Source organism: Phoxinus phoxinus, assembly GCF_949152265.1.
Source record: "Phoxinus phoxinus genome assembly, chromosome: 21".
NCBI classification, from domain to species: Eukaryota; Metazoa; Chordata; class Actinopteri; order Cypriniformes; family Leuciscidae; genus Phoxinus; species Phoxinus phoxinus.
Genome location: NC_136896.1, coordinates 3,767,538 through 3,787,914, shown reverse-complemented (window position 1 = coordinate 3,787,914; position 20,377 = coordinate 3,767,538). Strand labels below are relative to the sequence as shown.

Genomic DNA, 20,377 nt, shown 5'->3' with positions numbered 1-20,377 from the left:
CCCCCTCCATCCTCCATGTCCATGTTCTTTGAATGGGTGGAGTCAAAGGAAAGAAGGTAGGACCATTTGAGTTGTGTATTTTCAAAATCTGCAGGCCGTTTTGCAAAACACATACCCCAGCTTTAAGTCAATACTTTTTTAATGGTTTGTCAACTTTCCATTCCTCTGCTGCGTGATTCTAGTCAGCGCTGGATTGTTGTCAGCACGAAACACATTTTTGAGCACATGAATGCTGATCCTAGTCAGTGCTTGAGCGCTGATCTATGACTGGAAAAATAATTATAATTACTAATATAGAGTCGTTGCAAAAGAAACAATACCTTACATGTCGCATTAAACTGGCAGATTTTAGAAAGTATTTTGCAAGTAATTACATGTTTAATCTTGTCTTGCCTGGTCGGATCTTTGGTGTAAACTCGTGAACAAAACCCTTTACAAAATCTAACTGCCCCCGTTGTCTCTGATCGCCCCTGGGGCCGGAACCACCCTCGTCGAGAACCACTATTAGACAAGTGTTTTACGAAATAAATGTTCAGCAACAAACAGTAATAATAGACTATCTAGTGCTGCAAACGTATTTAACCATTCCAATTGATTTATTCCCTTAAATCCCTTTAAATTGTTTATTTAATTTATTTATTAACTAATAAAGTTTTGTTTTACCTGCCCTGGCTGTTAAAGAGAAATGGATTGAATTCAGAAACACACTGACATGTTTAATGTCTTTGCCACATAAGACTGATAGTCAAACAGATGTTAACGATGATGAAGTCCAAAGTAGTCGATTGTCGAGTTCACGCGCGTGATCTAAGTAACTAAACCTATGCGCTTCAACTCGACAATCGACTACTTTGGACTTCGACCGAAAACAGGAACTAAATACAGGTATGTGCGCTGGCTGATATAACATCATTTTTATTCATATCTTTCACATCTACTGCAGTCAGATTCACTCGTGTTCACTCTGAAGGAATCACTCAACATGGCTGGGCACTTGTAATGAAACATTAAGGATGTTAAGAGGCTAAAAGCAGGTTTAAAACATGCCCCATTCAAGTCAATAGGGTGCAAATTTTAAAAATAGGATAACACAGTGTAGGCAACACCGATTTTTGTCGTTGTTCTCTGTATTGACAGCACTCCAAATTTACTAAAAATTGAGCTCAATGTTAAAATTGACCGGAGTTCTCCTTTAAACTAAAACTTACTCTGTGCCAGGACTGACAACACCAGCAGAAGCTGTGAAACCAGAGACAATCTCATGATGATGAAATCCTGAAAGAAGTCCTTCTTCTGTAATCAGAGAGTTATTAGAATATCATGTATTATTATACATGCACTTAAACCACTGAATATCTCTTAATAAAAACCCTTATTAGAAAACTGATTCAATCAAATCTTAATAATTTAAAGCCATTGGAAAACACCCAATATTTAATATGAAATTGAGTGATCAAAAAGTTACAGTCAACCATGGTAAATATTCATCTTAAGTTTTACCCAAATGTATATGTACCATTATATTTCAGCACTACTGTAGTATAACTTATTTCCGCCATTAGTCAAATACTCTCCAGCTAACAAATTCAGCTGGTCGTTATACAAGTAAATAAATGATACAATGCTCTGATCATGGAATCAGTGAGCAGCTTACGCAAAACCAGCGGCAAACGCATCATTCAGACCAATTCGCCATGTTGTGTCTATAGCTTATAAATTATAAATAAAGTTGCTATTTTTCATAACAACTGCTATAGATTAAAAAAATGTCAACATTAACCTAAGTTTGGTAATGAGGAGCCATCAATGCTCTTCCCTGAAGTATAGCCTTAATCTAACAAATGTTACAGTTAAACAATTACAAGAATATTACTTTTCCACAGGGGCAAGTACAAGTTAAAATCAAGATCCTGAACCTTCTTGAATCATTGACCAAACAATCAGTTTTCCAGTGTGTAAAATGTGTTCTGTTCTAATGAGGACTGAAATTAAATTAAATTAATTAATTAATTAAAAATCTTGCCTTCACATATTCCAAGACATGACATAGCCAAAACCTTTAAGTCTCTTAAACCATTTTAATATAAGAACGTTTTAAATAAAGTTATAGTTTGACTTCCCATGGTACAAATTATGTCAAACCTGTTGAGCTTCCAGGTGTTTAAATAATAGAAATATCATCATCCTATGTAAACAAGTAATTGTGTACTACTTAATTGCAGTTGTGTTATAAACTAACTTTACATGTGTGGATGATATAAGATACCAAACAATAAAAAACAAGTAAATGCATCTCACCAGTCAGCATGCCCCGGGACCCTGCTAAAACGTTTCACACTTCAACTTCAACCCCCCATGTTTAAACCAGATCTACACACTTGGTTTATGGAGCCCAACATTATAAAGAAAGATTTGACTTACTTCAGTCGGCTGCTTCAAGAGGCTCTTGCACCAGCTGTGGGTTACAGGATGCTTTTAAATGTGTATGTGTCCCTGCTTTTATTCAACAGCAAATCATCTCCTGGAATGCAAGACAACATATTTTCATTGGAACTCGCAAGTCATTTTTACACAGAAAATTACTTCCTATTTAATTTATAGATTTTGTTTGTAACAGTTTACATGTCAAACCACTTTACTAACACTTTACAACAGGGTCTCATTTATTAACATTAATTAATGCATTAACTAACACAAACTAACAATGAGCAATATATTTTTACAGGATCTATTAATCTTTGTTAATGTGTTCATGTTAGATCACAGTGCATTAACCCTCTGGGGTCGGAGGTGTTTTTTGAGCCCTGGAGATGTTTTGACATTTGTGTTTACTTCGGTTATATTTTCATGGCTAAATTCTGATTACACTGTATTCAGCACAGACTCTGCTATAATAATATGTGAGCAGCATGTATGTGAAAGTTTGTAATTTTGAGAAAATTATGTTTATGTGTGGTAAGTGATTGAAATAAGGCCATAAAATCCATACTGAATATTTGTTCTCAAGACTTTTGTAGCCTACCATTTATTTTTGCTTCAAAACGATTTGAAAAATCTGACTGCTGTGAATCTATACTGCAGTGTGGTTCATATTGTAAAGGGATCTAAATGGTAGACTGGTATAATATGTGTTTATATATATATTGTAATATATACATACAAAACCAGTCACAAGTATTTGTATTTATTTGTGGCAATAGCCAACAACACATTGTATGGGTCAAAATTATCCATTTTACTTTTATGCCAAAAATCATTATGATATTAAGTAGAGATCATGGTCCATGAAGATATGTTGTAGATTTCCTACCGTAAATATATAAAACGTTTATTTTTGTGAGTGAATGCAGCACAATCGCGAATACAAATGGACAACTTTAAAGGCGATTTTCTCAATGTTTCGATTTTTTTGCACCCTCAGATTCCAGATTTTCAAATAGTTGTATCTCGGCGAGCGATTGCCTTCGAGTGAATAAAAACGAGCCAATGAACATTGGCATGCAAGATTTGCATTCCGCAGCCCGCCTACCAGTGCGGGTATAAAGGCGGAAGCAAGCACATACAAAAACGCTTTTCGCTGAGGAGCCGAATTGTGTCCAGTCCTCCGCAACGGTACAGCAGCATGGCGACGGGACGAGACGTCTCCATTCCCTACTTAGGGACTCCTACGTCTCGTCAGAGGAGATTCCAACAAAGGATCCCTAACAAAACGCCATGGTGCTGGCCCCTTCTAGCACCCAGCTTAGCTTCCCGTAGCAGTTTCTTTAAAAAAAAAAAAATTTGAACAGTGAACATTTCCACTTCCTGTTGAGTGACATTATTTTTAGCATATAGAGACAAGAGACTGGTGTGGGTCACAGGTGATGCTCATGACACACACCATCAGTGCTATCAACCTCGATGAAATCCCTCCAGCATCGCATGACTCCCGGCCTCACCCGGCAACGTCAATGTTTTACAATATCTGCATTAGTTACATTCTTAACCAAACAGCAATGTTAAAAGAATTTAGGTTTGTCAAACAGCTTCTGCACTGTAAAAAATGTGGCTGCGATTAGTTATAATAACTTACAATTTGTTGAGATAACTTAAACATCCAACTTAACTAAACAAAACTAAAGTTAACTAATATTTTAACTTAATATTTTAAGTCAAGCATGAACACATACTTTTTAAAGTTGAAACAAAGTTGGATTTTAAGTTGTGATAAATAATCTCAAACAAACAAACAAAATAAAACTATAAATTAATTTTGTATATTGCTATAAGATGATGATTTGTAAAATATGTTGTAAACACTATTTTAATGCGTCCTTGTTACATATATACTATGGTAATTACTATACATTATGCATAATTGCATGCAATTAGCCTAAACTAACTCCTAATCCTACCCTAACCCTATAGTAAGTACATAGATAATTAATATTACTCAGCACATAAATGTATAATTACACTGTAACAGCGACACATTCAAATAAAGTGTTACCAATATTTACAAAATATATGGATGTGGCCCTCTCCCCCTGACTGCACCCACACACCGGACGCGAATAGCGCGTCAGGCGCGAGTGATTTCAATGTTAAGTCAATGCAAAGACGCGTTACACGCGTTTACGCGCGTAACGCGTCTTTGCATTGACTTAACATTGAAATCACTCGCGCCTGACGCGCTATTCGCGTCCGGTGTGAACGCACCATAAGACAGATGGGAGAACACATCTTAAACTACCTCGATGATTGGTTGCTTTTTGCCCAATAGAAGGAGGAGCTATGCACTCACAGACCTCTGCTCCTCGGCCACTTGGAAAAGGGGTCATGATCAACCTAAGCAAAAGCTCACTGTCCCCCAACCAACAATTTTCGTTTCGGAGGGCAGTTCTCAACTCGGCCCAGATGGACAAACCTGTTAAGTCCCTTCTTCAACGTAGCCTGCTATGGGCCCTTGTGAATCTTTAAAATTATTTGAAAGACTACATCGGATATTTGAATTTACTAGCCATAATACCTGAAAAAAAGTGTCTCTAAATATTGAGTCCTACATAGTTTTTTTTTTATGATAAAGTGCATCAAAATGACAGATTTACAGAAAACTAATAAAAAATATACAATTATAAATAAATATAATAGTTTATTTATTAAGGTATAGGCCTACCTTTATATAAATAATAATAATAATAATTAACTATTTAAAAAAAATTCAGAATTTTTTAAAAGTTAAAACAGTCAGTGATTTGTGCAGCTACATTTATTTATTTTAAACAGAAATATGAAACGTAAAAAAAAATATCAAGTATTATATATATATTATTAACTATTAAATGAATACATTTATTTTTATTAATAAACCATTTAAATAAAATTAAATGGTTAATCAGATTAGTAATTTAGGGAAATCTATAGCTTTAAAATCATCATGAAATCGACATGATTTTTTTTTATTGCAGAAATACACTTTTAAACATAAGTACTGAGTTACAACTTACTCAAATATTTAATTATATCACTGTAGAAAAAAAATGTAAGCTCTTCAAATGTTGGCTTATATTTTACAAATATGCATCTTCAAAGGATGCAGCCTCTGAATTGGGACACAGCCTGTGTGTATCTCTATGTTTGAGACAGTAAATAGTTCCACTTCCTGTTGAGTGACATTATTTTTAGCATATAGAGACAAGAGACTGGTGTGGCTCACAGGTGATGCTCATGACACACACCATCAGTGCTATCAACCTCGATGAAATCCCTCCAGCATCGCATGACTCCCGGCCTCGCCCGGCAACGTCAATGTTTTACAATATCTGCATTAGTTACATTCTTAACCAAACAGCAATGTTAAAAGAATTTAGGTTTGTCAAACAGCTTCTGCACTGTAAAAAATGTGGCTGCGATTAGTTAGAACAACTTACAATTTGTTGAGATAACTTAAATATCCAACTTAACTAAACAAAACTAAAGTTAACTAAACTTAATATTTTAAGTCAAGCATGAACCCATACTTTTTAAAGTTGAAACAATGTTGGATTTTAAGTTGTGATAAATAATCGCAAAAAAACAAAAACAAAATAAAATTATAAATTAATTTTGTATATTGCTATAAGATGATGATTTGTAAAATATGTTGTAAACACTATTTTAATGTGTCCTTGTTACATATTTACTATGGTAATTACTATAAATTATGCATAATTGCATGCAATATAGCCTAAACTATCTCCTAATCATACCCTAACCCTATAGTAAGACATGTAGATAATTAATATTACTTAGCACTTACATGTATAATTACACTGTAACAGCGACACATTCAAATAAAGTGTAACCAATATTTTGTATTAACAATATTGTATGTATAAAACAATCATACTAATATGGAACAACTAGCCACAATCTCCTTGACTCTTCTGGCCCAAAAAGTTATTATAAGCACAGAAAACTGTCTATTAGAATGACATTTTAGTTTAATGGAAAACAGAATGATTGATGTATAATCCATGATGTCACAGGAATGGACAGGGAACCGTCGCTGAAACGATAAGCATCTATAAAATGAGGGCAAACCTCAAAACAAATACAGTTGTGCCTGCCTATCTACATAGTGAATCTATAGCTGCTTCCTCATCATTTATTAGCATGCACTTCCTTATTTTCTTTATTTTTTTTAAATGATTAAACCCCCTGGCGTGCAAGACATTCTGGTTTTACAACAAACACACTTCGACAAAGACTAGTCCAGTCATTTTATGAAAAACAGTTGAACAAATTGCAACAGAAGCGAACTCGACTGATTTTGTATTTTCAATGTCCTGAGTAAGAAAAAAAAAAAACAAGCCCAGAAGAATCCCATTAGGGGAAAGTTTAGAAAAAGACCCAAATATAGCCTATTCATTCTTTTCCTCTCGTGAATAGTGTAAATATTTTAACCTTTAGATATCACCATGAAAATGACTGAGTTGATTACTTGCATAAAGACAAACAAAAAATGTATTACAAGTTTTTTTGAAATTGTCTGTTAACATGGGCAAACGGAGGATAATCGAAATATGTATGTGCTAATTTGCATTAATACCACAGCAGATCTAAACATTGCGTATAGATAAGTCATGTGAAAATGTCTTGTTGAATCTTGTTGACATATAATAGTAAAATACTAAATGTTAAGCTCTGAATGGAACCCATTTAGGCTACCCATGAGCATAAATACAAAGAGGCAGGAAGAAGTACTTTAAACTATTCAGTATTGAGTGTATTAAACCAGTATTATTACTGCAGAGATGAGGTTTGGGGCTGGGTCCGTGGGTTTGGGGGATGAGCCCAAATAGGCTATATTTGGGTCTTTTTCTAAACTTTCCCCTAATGGGATTCTTCGGGGCTTTATTTTTCCCCCTTTCTCAGGACATATTAAGGATACAAGATCAGTCGAGTTTTCTTCGGTTGCAATTTGTTCTAGGTTGACCCCCATGTTGGTTTAAAATGACTGGACTAACAAAGGCATTAGCCAACCATCACAGAAGGACTGTTAACACACATTTGAATGATTCTGAGAGCCCTCAATTGTTCAACCCTCAAAAGTCAAATTTTGTTGAGAATCCTTTACGTTTTTATTAAGGGTAACGTGCTCTGATCAGGGTTTTCTGGTCTGGTTAGTTTAAACTTCTGCAGCTGACATTTAATAACACCTTTCGAGTATTAAAAAGGATGCAAAAACACCATTAAATGTATTGTTATCTTTAACTCATGCACTACACGCTAATGGTGTGTAAATGTTTCTAACCAAATGTTTTATATTTATGTAATGATGTTTGGTTATGTTTATGTGTGTTGTAACTTCGATGTACAAATGTCTATATGTAAACTCAGCTGCCTATCTTGGCTAGGACACTCCGTAAAATAGATTTTAATCTCAGTGAGTCTTCTTTCCTAGTTAAATAAAGGTTTAAAAATACATTTAAAGGGGTGATGAACTGCATTTTTTATTTTATAATGTTCTTTGAAGTCCACCTATAATTTTACATAAAAAAAATGAATTTAGGGACTGCAAAACCTCTTGTAATCCTGAAGTATCTCTATCGGTTCTCTTACGAGAGATACTCTCGTACTGCGTAGTAAGACTACGCTTAGGGGAAAATCCTTTTCCACGAGAATACTGAAGCCAAAAATCCTTTATTTTGTATAAATGTAAAAGCATTGCCGCAGCATACAGATATAGGCGAGACAGCTCACGCGCCGATTGGCTGCTGTGCGGGCAACTGCTTGAGCCTATCCGTCCAGAGCAGCAACTGGGATAACGTTATTTTAGGAAGATCTTTGGAAGAAGACAGTCAAAGATTTACACAACAACTTCAGAGATCAATTGATGCATTTACTGTACATGAAGATAACGGCATAGGAAAAAAAGAACACCATTCCTTGGATTACCACAGATATCTTAAATTTAATGAAAAAAACGGGATATGGCTTTAAAATCTGCCGTTAAATCTAAAGCAAGCATGCAGTGATCGACATATTTTCACGATGTGACGGAATACAAAGAGATAAGGATAGCCAAAGCAAACTTCTTTTTGACCATAATTGAAAAAGCAGGAGCCAGTTAAGAAAACTAATGGGACATGATCTTAACAATGCCAAATCAATTGAACTTGTTGTTGCTGGAAATTTAAGAGACAAGCCAGCTGAAGTAGCTGATGCTCTCAATAATCATTTCACTGACTCAGTAGAAAATATCATCAAGTGTTTTTCTTCTGAATATAAGAACACTCCTTGTCAAGTCGAACAGACAGTCAGCTTTCAACATAGAATATATCACTGAGGCAGATGTTGTGAGAGTGATTAGATCTCTGAGGCCGCCTTGAGTGAAAGATGTCATTGGAATGAACACTGTTATGTTGAAAGAGCTCTCTGAATCATCAGTATACCCAATTACGAATATTGTTAATCTTTCAATTGCTCAGGGATTGTTCCCAAATGTGTGGAAGTTGGCTGCAGTCTTTCCTGTATTTAAAGGAGGTGATCGCTTGTCCATCTGCAACCACAGACCTATTAATATCCTTCCGGTGGTTTCCAAGGTGGCCGAAAAACTTGACAAATCATTTAAATACCAGTTCCTATTCTTTACATCCATATCAATTCGGCTTCCGTATTAATCATTCAACAGAAACAGCCAATGGCTATTTCGTTGACAAAGTCAAGTCACAGTTGGATCGAGGAGGGGTTGTTGGTGCTGTTTTTCTAGATTTAAAAAAGCATTTGACATCATTAATCATGGAGTTCTTCTATCTAAGTTACAAATTTTTAACTTTGATACAGGTTTTTAACTTTTATAACTTTAAATCACAATTGCCTTCAACTGAATGTATCCAAAACTATATGTATGTTTTTTAGTAAATCTAAAAGCCGTTGTGTAGAACTGGATGTAGTCGTAGCAGGGGAGAGACTACAAGTCGTCTCAGATTTTAAATAGATAACAATCTTACTTTTAAACACTTCCTGTCGTTCACTCGGAGCATTAACTTCAGCTAACTCTCTTTAAACTTGTTCATTCCAACTGTATGTCAAATTAGTCATCATTTTGTATGAATAATTATCCAGAAACAGGTGCCCTGAATGTAACCCAATCTTTGTAACATTTAACATAAATTAATCAATAAAGATGTAGGCTTCAAAATGGCATATTCAACAAATTAGCATTTTTCATACTCATCTTTAGAGAAACGAGTCATCAGCACAATGAGAAATGTTGCCTTATCTGCAAATGGCTCTAATAAGTGAGCCACTGTCAAGAGCTTTTATCTCTCATCCTTTTTTTAAATATTCTCATTATTTTGCAACTTTGGCCAGTAATTAACGTTAGATTAATGAATGCATGAGTCTGATGGCGGGATGTATTCAGCTCTTCAAAGGTCAATTAGATGCTGCTGAGTTCAGATTGGTATAATGTCAGACGTCCAAACGCTTGTGTCAGGAGATTTGTTATGTCCTCTCATCCACCGAGCAAACAGTCTCTGTTTATCCTGTTTATTCAGAAATACAGGTGAATGTTAACGTGTGACGAGAGTTTGAACAGCAGAGGAAATGTTAAAAAACTTTTTGAGATTTGAGTTTGATTAAATATTATTAATATTGAGGATGTGCATGCGCAGCGGACGGTGATGGCTGCTTAATATCGACGCTCTATCTCAGTTGTCCATTTTTCGGTTTTATATATCCCTATTAAGTTTTTAGCCGTATTTTATGTGAATCCCTTGTTCTAGTGGCACTCTAGATGGCATCTAAATGAGATTTAATCCATTCACCGGCGAAGAAAAAGCATAAAGATGACGAGCGCCTTCACGACGCCATTGCCGAAATGCTTGATAAACAACTGAGCGCCATGAAGCTAAGCATGTCGACGATTGTTCGCGAGGAAATATCGATGTTCACAGCGCGATTGGACTCGCTAGAAAAGGATGTCAAATAGTTTGGCAATAGATGTGACAACATGCAGGCTACGGTGCGGGATGTTAAAAGAGTCTCGATTGCTAAAGTTCTGCCTAGAGGAGCTTCAGGAGAAACTATTTCTTTATGAAGATAAATCCAGACAAAATAACCTAAGGTTGGTGGGCCAACGGGAAGGAGCTGAAGGAGGGAATGCAATTCAGTTCTTGCAGACCCATATTCCTAAGTGGATTCCGGCTCTACGGGGGAAAAGACGATCGAGATCGAACGGGCGCACCGCTTGTACGTGAACGAGGCACACTATGATTTTCAAGCTCCTTCGCTACAATGACCGACAGGCGATCCTACAAGGAGCCAGGAGTGCATCACCGCTGAGTTATGAAGGAGGGAATTTACTGTTCTTTCCAGACTTCAGCAAGGGAACGTCACAAAAAAGAAAAGCTATGGCCGAAGGGAAGAAACGCCTCCAACTACTAGGCATTGAGTCATTTCTGGTCTACCCTGCGTCGGTCAGTGCGTAACGGCCAGGAGCATTTGTTTTTTAAAACCCCTGGAGACCTGGAGCGGTTAATTTTGTCTCTGAGCGCCACTACAGAGATGGACATCATTGTGCCTACAGAGATGCCTGAAGAGTAAATTCGGCCACTTTTTTAAAATACATATTTTTTATATATATATATATATATATATATTATATATATATAATATATTTGTACTTCGAGTAGGGATATAAGTTTAATTTTCTCTGTAATGGACACTCAGGTGAGAGATGCTGATGTTTGAGTAACTGTTACCACTCATAGTCCGAGTGCATGGCCTTAAGTAGATTTATTTTCCAGGCAGAAAAGAGGGTGTGTTCTTCCTCTCTGCAAGCTGCCGATAGTAATGTGTTTTTTTTATGTTTTTTTGCTATTTAATTGTTATATTGTTAGAACTACCAGGGTTTGCTGTTCTTGTTATATTGCTATTTATATGTTTCATGGGGGTGAAACTCTTATCGATGCGTTCGGTTACTATGGCTACCTTTGTCTCACATTTTATTATATTGGGGCAGAATGAAGGACTTTAATGTGATATCGTGGAATGTTAATGGTCTAAATTCTCCCATAAAAAGATTAAAATGCCTAGATTATCTGCATCGCAAACAAGCTGACATTGCCCTAATACAAGAATCCCATCTCAAAGCTTCCGATGTTACCCCCTTTCAGAATAGACATTTTAAATTGATAGCTTCATCATCGCATAATAGTGCCTCAAGAGGAGTTATTATTCTTCAGATCAGAAGATTCCCATTTCTAGTAGAGAAAACGGGTGGGGACGAAAACGGGCGGTTTACATATGCTTCAGGTTCATGGAATAATTTAAAAATGGTTCTCTTCTCAGTATACTCCCCTAATGTTTATGAGGTAGACTTTTTTCCATCTCTTACCAAATTCCTCCTTAACTTTGTCGACTACAACTTGGTTGTAGGTATGGATGCTAATGCAGTTTGTAACCCCTTAATCGATAGATCCCTTGTTTCGGCTCATGGTGATCAGGCTTCGCAGTCTTTAAACGAGTTTACTGTTGATAACGACTTATGCGATATCTGGAGAGTGAAGAATGAGAACTGTAGAGATTATACCTTTTATTCAGCACGCCACAAATCATTTTCAAGGTTAGATTACATTTTGATATCTAAATCCCTTACCCATGGCGTAAACCATATTGATATTCTACCCATACTAATTTCAGATCATTCCGCAGTGATTTGTAATCTATCTCCTCCGATAATTCCCCTAAGCTCCAAATGAAGGCAAAATTAAGAATTTGTGAAACAGTTACGTTCTAAATTATCTCTGTTTCGCAAAGAAAACTGAAGTTCTACTAATCCACAAATCCTATGGAAAACAACCAAGTGTTTCTTGAGAGGAAACTGTATTTCTTTTGCCTCCTATGTAAATAAATCCAGAGTAAAACAATTAACCAGTCTGGAGGCCCAGATCAAATGTGTAGAGAAGGATCTCAAAAAAAACTTTACGGAACAGAAAGTAGAATCTTGGGGAATTTAAAAACTGACTACAAGGCGATTTTACTAAAAAGAGTATAATTTTTGATACACCGTACCAAACAAAACTACTATTGTAATGGAGAGTGGCCAGGTAAACTAATGGCGTTAAGGCTGAAACGTAATGAGGTCTTGGCCTCAATAACTGCCATTAAGGAAACTGCAGATGTTCTTCACACAGCTCCGTCTGATGTAAACAGGATATTCAAGGAATTGTATGAGCATCTATACAGATCAGAGGTGGGAGTGAATGAACAGCCTGTTATTGAATTTCTGTTAAATTTAAATCTCCCTCAATTAAGCAAGGAGCAATGTGATTTTCTTGATTCTCCAATAGAATTAAAAGAGAATTGAAGGAGGCTTTAGAGGTTATTAATAAGGGTAAGGCCCCTGGTCTGGATGGTTTACCCCCGGTGCTGTATCTGGTGATATGGGATCTGATCGGACCACTCCTCCTTGACTCCATAAATTATGCTATAGCTACAGGTTGTTTCCATAGAGACCAGAACACCTCTCTTATCTCTCTGCTGTTGAAAAAAGGGAAATAACCCCTATGCTGCTCTAGCTACAGGCCGATCTCTCTAATTGGTACGAATGTCAAGTTATATGCTAAAGTTCTAGCCCATCGTTTGGGAGCAGTCGCTACCTTTCTAATTGCCCACGACCAGACGGATTTCTTAAGGAACGTTTTACTACGGATAACATGCGACGCCTTTTGAATATTATAGACTCACCCGGCCCGGTTAACGAACAACGTGCCATTCTCTCGCTAGACGCTGAGAAAGCCTTTGACCGGGTCGAGTGGACATATTTATGGTCTGTCTTAACTCGTTTTGGGCTTTGGCTTTCGTTTTATTCAGACCCTCTATGCTAACTCTTCTGCACGGGTCTCAACAGGGTTGTGCTGTTCGGATGCAATCCTGTTGAACAGAGGTACTAGACAGGGTTGCCCTTTATCGCCCTTGCTATTTGCAATTTCTTTCGAGCCCTTAGCACAGGCAATCCGACAGGACAACATTATCTCCCCGATTACTGTAGGCGACTCCAAACATTGTATCTCTCTTTTCGCGGATGATATCCTACTCTACATGTCTAATGTTTCCTCTTTCCTCAGTGTCTGAAAATATTTAATGACTTTAGCATCGTAAGTGGTTACAAAATTTGTTTTAATGCCCTTGTCAGCGTTGACCAATACTGCATTAGCGTCCTCCTCGATCCCAATTTGTAAAACATTTAAATATTTGGGAATTCAAAATCTTCTCATCTCTGCAGACTATCGCTAAGGAAAATTATAGTTCTTTATTTACTACTATCAGACAAGATCTACAGAGATGGGACGTTATTTTAGTCTCACTGCAAGGCAGAATCGCAATCATTAAAATGAATATCCTCCCTAGACTTTTATTTCTGTTCTCCATGATCCCTTTATCTCCCCGTAGAACCTTTTTTAAAGAAATGGACTCCTTGATTACAAAATTCATTTGGAACAAGAAACGACCAAGAATTAAACTTTCAACTTTGCAGAGAAGATCTGACAAAGGAGGCTTGTCACTTCCGAACTTACAATTGTACTTTTGGGCATGTCAGCTGCGCTCTCTTAAGATCTGGTTAAAGGTTGACTCACAGATTGCCGGGCGGGATGCGGAAGCATCTGCTGTGCTTCCGCATCGGCTCCAGGATATTTTATTCACGGGTTTATCAAAGAAAGACCTGAGGTCTGGGAATACAATTGTGTGCAATTCTCTTAAAATCTGGCATGAGGTGTGCAAATTCATGGGAAGTTATTCTAAGTTCACATCTGAATCTCCGATATGGCATAATCATAGTTTACAATTCGACAACAAACCTTTTGTTTTTAAGCCATGGTCGGATCAGGGTGTACAAACTCTTCATGATATATTGGAAATCAGGGCTTAAGGTCCTTTCAAGACCTGAAAGAGTGTTATAATCTTCCTGGACATTCCTATTTTCTGTACTTAAGGTTGAGAAGCGCTATGCGCGCTTATGGAGTACCGTGGAACTGTAACTTGGACTCTCACCCTCTGATGGACTGTGTGAACTTTTCACAGGCACAAGGAGCAGTGTCGTTTATCTACAACAGACTGCTCAAGCACGGCTGTGGTACGCTTCCTATCACCACAATATGGGAAAAGGAATTGGCTCCTTGCAAACTAAATTGGGACTCGATATGGGACACTATTCCAACGTCAAAAAATCTTGCCCATCAGTTAATACACTATAAACTGCTTCATAAGGCTTATGCTACTCCAAACATCTTGCACAAAATGAAGCGCTTGCCTACCCCCTTCTGCTCACTTTGTAATTCTAATACTGTCAAGCGGGACATGAATGTCTTTAACATCAACCCTGACCGATGGCATCACGTTGCGGAAGACATATTTTACGAATGCCAACTTATTGGTAACTTTTGGGATGAGGTATTCCAAGTTGTGACAAAGCTATGTGATAAGGTTATACTTAAGCACCCCAGTCTCTGTTTGCTGAATGACGATGCAGATCTTGATCTGACTTTCAGCCAGCGTAGGATTCTTCACACTGCTCTAACTGCAGCAAAAAAGATCATTTTCAAGATCTGGTATGAGCCTGCAATTCCAGCAGCCAAATTGTGACTTATAGAAACTAAAATCATTGCGCTGTTAGAACTCTATTATATATATTTATATTAATATTTTTTTTGTTTGTTTGGTAATTAGTCCAAAACTGTCCTGTAAAATATAAATATACTCTTGTCATTTTTTTTATTCAATTTAAATAAATAAATCAAATTTAAATATTCACTTTTATTTTAATAAAGATAACTAACACACATCCATCAACAAATAAAACAATACAACACATATTCATTAAAATAATGTCACTGTAATTTTAAATAAAGCCTTACATTATAAAAGTATTTTGATGCATTACTTGTGTAATGCACCTTATAATGCATTGTATGGTCTCATGAATAATTATAACCACAGTTATAATACTTATCTATTCATTGAATACACCTTTAGAAAGTATAATGCTTTAAAACAAATGACTAACAACCAATTTCAGAATCTGCAAATATAATGCATTTTTAACTTTGGTTACAAATTATTTCTTAAAAGATCTAATGCATTAACGTACATTATGAATATCTTTATAATGCATTAAACAGAGGTTTTAAGTATAGTGTTACCAAAATATTTTCCTCTTCTTTTTGAAATATATAATGCAAATTATGAAATTTGAAAGCCTTGAGTTCTTTACAACACAATATGCAATATAATATAAGCAATCTATGATTCATCAAGCATGCAAACTTAAATCCTTGTGATCACATGGATTTCCTAGGCGAGGTCTGGTAACTTTATAGTCATGGACCACGCCCATTCTGGCCAGTCAGCTTTACACAGAAAAGTACTTCCTATTTAATTTATAGATTTTTTTTGTAACAGTTTACATGTCAAACCACTTTACTAACACTTTACAACAGGGTCTCATTTATTAACATTAATTAATGCATTAACTAACACAAACTAACCATGAGCAATATATTTTTACAGGATCTATTAATCTTTGTTCATGTTAGATCACAGTGCATTAACCCTCTGGGCCCTGGAGATGTTTTGACATCTGTGTTTACTTCTGTTATATTTTCATGGCTAAATTCTGATTACACTGTATTCAGCACAGACTCTGCTATAATAATATGTGAGCAGCATGTATGTAAAAGTTTGTAATTTTGAGAAAATTGTTTATGTGTGGTAAGTGATTGAAATAAGGCCATAAAACCCATACTGAATATTTGTTCTCAAGACTTTTGTAGCCTACCATTTATTTTTGCTTCAAAACGATTTGTAAAATCTGACTGCTGTGAATCTATACTGCAGTGTGGTTCATATTGTAAAGGGATCTAAATGGTAGACTGGTATAATATGTATTTAATATGTATATGTATATAGATAGATAGATAGATAGATAGATAGATAGATAGATAGATAGATAGATAGATAGATAGATAGATAGATAGATAGATAGATAGATAGATAGATAGATAGATAGATAGTAATATATACAGCAGATATATGTGACCCTGGATTACAAAACCAGTCACAAGTCGAACGGGTATATTGTGAATCTATACTGCAGTGTGGTTCATATTGTAAAGGGATCTAAATGGTAGACTGGTATAATATGTATTTATATATATATTGTAATATATACAGCAGATATATGTGACCCTGGATTACAAAACCAGTCACAAGTATTTGTATATATTTGTGGCAATAGCCAACAACACATTGTATGGGTCAAAATTATCCATTTTACTTTTATGCCAAAAATCATTAGGATATTAAGTAGAGATCATGGTCCATGAAGATATGTTGTAGATTTCCTACCGTAAATATAAAACATATTTTATTCTAAAAATAGTAAACACTAAAATAAATAGTATATGTAAATAAATACTTGAGTTGTTCTGTCATTAACGAACAACTTTGAAGTCCTTAAAATCCAGCTTATCAACGGCGCGCTCGTTCCTGAACTCTGCCTTGGCGATGCGGGACTGAGGACTTCCGGTGGTGCGGAATAAAATATATTTTTATATATTTTTGTGAGTGAATGCAGCACAATCGCGAATACAAATGGACAACTTTAAAGGCGATTTTCTCAATGTTTCGATTTTTTTGCACCCTCAGATTCCAGATTTTCAAATAGTTGTATCTCGGCCAAATATTGTCCTATCCTAACAGTGATTTTCCAATGAACTGGGATCACGCTAGGGAGAGCGATTGCCTTCGAGTGAATAAAAACGAGCCAATGAACATTGGCATGCAAGATTTGCATTCCGCAGCCCGCCTACCAGTGCGGGTATAAAGACGGAAGCAAGCACATACAAAAACGCTTTTCGGTGAGGAGCCGAATGGTGTCCAGTAGTGTTGGGTCCGAGTCCACCTTTGTCGAGTCCGAGTCGAGTCCAAGTCCTTAACAACCGAGTACAAGTCCAAGTCCGAGTCCAAAGAGGGCCGAGTCGGACTTGAGTCCGAGTCCTTAACATCCGAGTCCGAGTCGAGTCCGGCCGAGTCCACAAAGATTTAAATGATTTGAAATTGACCTTTCACAAAGACCCTTTATCCTCTGAAGGGTTGGACTAAATTAATGAATGCATTTTTAAACAAATAAGAACAATTTACACCAATGATCCAGTTCAAAAGTTTACACCCCTTGGCTCTTAACGGATGCTTCCTTCTTGTGCATCACTAAATGTTTGCAGGGTTTGTAATAGTTGTGTATGAGTCCCTAAGTTGTCACCAGTGTGGAAATATGGATCTTACCATCATAGTCACTGCTAGTAAGGAGTCAAATATGCAGAAGATGCTGGAAAATCAAAGAATGTAAGGAGCGGGAGGATTTTTCCTCATGAACAACCATTACAAAAAGAAAGAAAAGAAGTTGTGGATCATTCAGGTAATGACACAATATTAATATGTAATATGTAATCTGTCTTTATTTTGTGTTTGTATTTTATTTAGGCTATTAAACATCTGTTATGTGAAAAATATTTTTCAGTGCAGTAGGCTACTGTGTGTATGATCCATCTTATTAAAAAAAGTATAAAACATTTTGGAGATTCTGCAAGGTGTATGTAAACTTATGACTAAAGTGTAAATGTAACAAAAATGACAACATTATTAGACGCCAAAATGGTGCTATGGTTATCAAGTTTCTTGTTGCTATGTGTCAAATCATCGCAATTTCATGACTCAACGGACAAAAATTAAGTGGATTCATTCAACCCCACATTTAAATGCAGTTATCACTCTTTATAATTTACAGTGTGAACGTAACCACTGGTCCTCTAGATTAGAAGTATGAAAAAAAAAATATTTAGATTGTCAATAGCGCTCCCTTTAAGCCATCACTTACCGCGTTCTGCACTCTCCCTAAAACTCTCGTCATAAACACTGACTGAAGTTTTCCGCACTGCACAGTGAATATCTTATTTATATTGCGTCTAGAGAGACTTTGTCTTTTATGAGGGGATTTGCGAAAGGATAAAGCTCGTGCTGATTCTGAACATACATTTTGAGCGAATTCTTCGCATGCTGACTCTAAAACGCCTCTGATTTGCCACTGTGTTTATGCACTTAACTGTGATTGGCTACCATGCTCAACGCTGAAACAACGTCGTTTCGTTTCGTTTTTGAATAATATTGTGTCATCCAGTGCCCGGACTCGACTGGACTCGGACATTTTTCCGAGTCTAAAATGTCTCGAGTCCGTGTCAAGTCCGAGTACAAATTCATCCGAGTGCGTGACAAGTCCGAGTTCATTCAAAATTGGACTCGAGACCGGACTCGAGTCCGAGTCCGAGTTCGAGTACCCCAACTCTAGTGTCCAGTCCTCCGCAACGGTACAGCAGCATGGCGACGGGACGAGACGTCTCCATTCCCTACTCAGGGACTCCTACGTCTCGTCAGAGGAGATTCCAACGAAGGATCCCTAACAAAACGCCATGGTGCTGGCCCCTTCTAGCACCCAGCTTAGCTTCCCGTAGCAGTTTCTTTAAAAAAAAAAAATTTGAACAGTGAACATTTCCACTTCCTGTTGAGTGACATTATTTTTAGCATATAGAGACAAGAGACTGGTGTGGGTCACAGGTGATGCTCATGACACACACCATCAGTGCTACCAACCTCGATGACATCCCGCCAGCATCGCATGACTCCCGGCCTCACCCGGCAACGTCAATATTTTACAATATCTGCATTAGTTACATTCTTAACCAAACAGCAATGTTAAAAGAATTTAGGTTTGTCAAACAGCTTCTGCACTGTGAAAAATGTGGCTGCGATTAGTTAGAACAACTTACAATTTGTTGAGACAACTTAAACATCCAACTTAACTAAACAAAACTTAAGTTAACTAATATTTTAACTTAATATTTTAAGTCAAGCATGAACACATACTTTTTAAAGTTGAAACAAAGTTGGATTTTAAGTTGTGATAAATAATCTCAAACAAACAAACAAAATAAAACTATAAATACATTTATTGCTATAAGATGATGATTTGTAAAATATGTTGTAAACACTATTTTAATGTGTCCTTGCATGCAATTAGCCTAAACTAACTCCTAATCCTACCCTAACCCTATAGTAAGTATATGTAGATAATTAATATTACTCAGCACATAAATGTATAATTACACTGTAACAGCGACACATTCAAATAAAGTGTAACCAATATTTACAAAATATATGGATGTGGCCCTCTCCCCCTGAGACAGATGGGAGTAGGGGAGAGCGGGGCACAACCTAACGCATTTTGGTTTTGGCTCAATTATTTAAAAAATAATTAGGTTAGATTAATCTTTTTTTTACACAAGAAACATACACATCTCTGCTACAAATGAACACTTAAAGTTTTTTTCTAGGACCTTCCATTTTCGTACAGTTGCACTGAAAGTGACAGAAGTGCAAATGTTACAACTTACCCCATATGCGGGGTTAGTTGTAACAGACAGAGGGGTTAGTTGTAACACTTGTGTGTAACACACATAATTCAGTACTATTTTATCTGTATAGTTTGATATTGTTTGTACATCTGTATAGATAGATATCCATACATCCATCCCTCATCCAATCATCCTTCTATTATGGATCAATATCATGGATAGAGATATAGGAAAGGGCTGAACAGTTTTGCATGCAAAATTATTATTATTATTAATAGTAGCAGTAATAATAATAAAAACAAGCTTAAAATCACATTTTAAAGTGTTTATTACATGAAAACAGGCAATATTTTTTATAAATAAACAAGTGATCAATATAGTAAACAAATCCCATAGCCTACAATATTGTGAACACTTGGCGGCTTAGTTGTAACACTGTGCTACAA

At 36.3% G+C, this 20,377-nt stretch overlaps 1 protein-coding gene across 1 annotated transcript in view; it reads right to left on the bottom strand.

Annotated features, from left to right (window-relative positions):
- The window catches only part of LOC306989054 (uncharacterized protein), a gene marked incomplete at its 5' end in the record, with an annotated part of 30,666 nt that extends 11,743 nt beyond the window's left edge, over positions 1 to 18,923 (bottom strand). The window contains 2 exons of the mRNA XM_079594373.1: positions 1,209 to 1,293; positions 18,858 to 18,923. Coding sequence (XP_079450499.1) covers positions 1,209 to 1,293; positions 18,858 to 18,923 — 151 coding nt within the window. The remainder of the gene's footprint in view (positions 1 to 1,208; positions 1,294 to 18,857) is intronic.
- Positions 18,924 to 20,377: the final 1,454 nt, after the last annotated feature.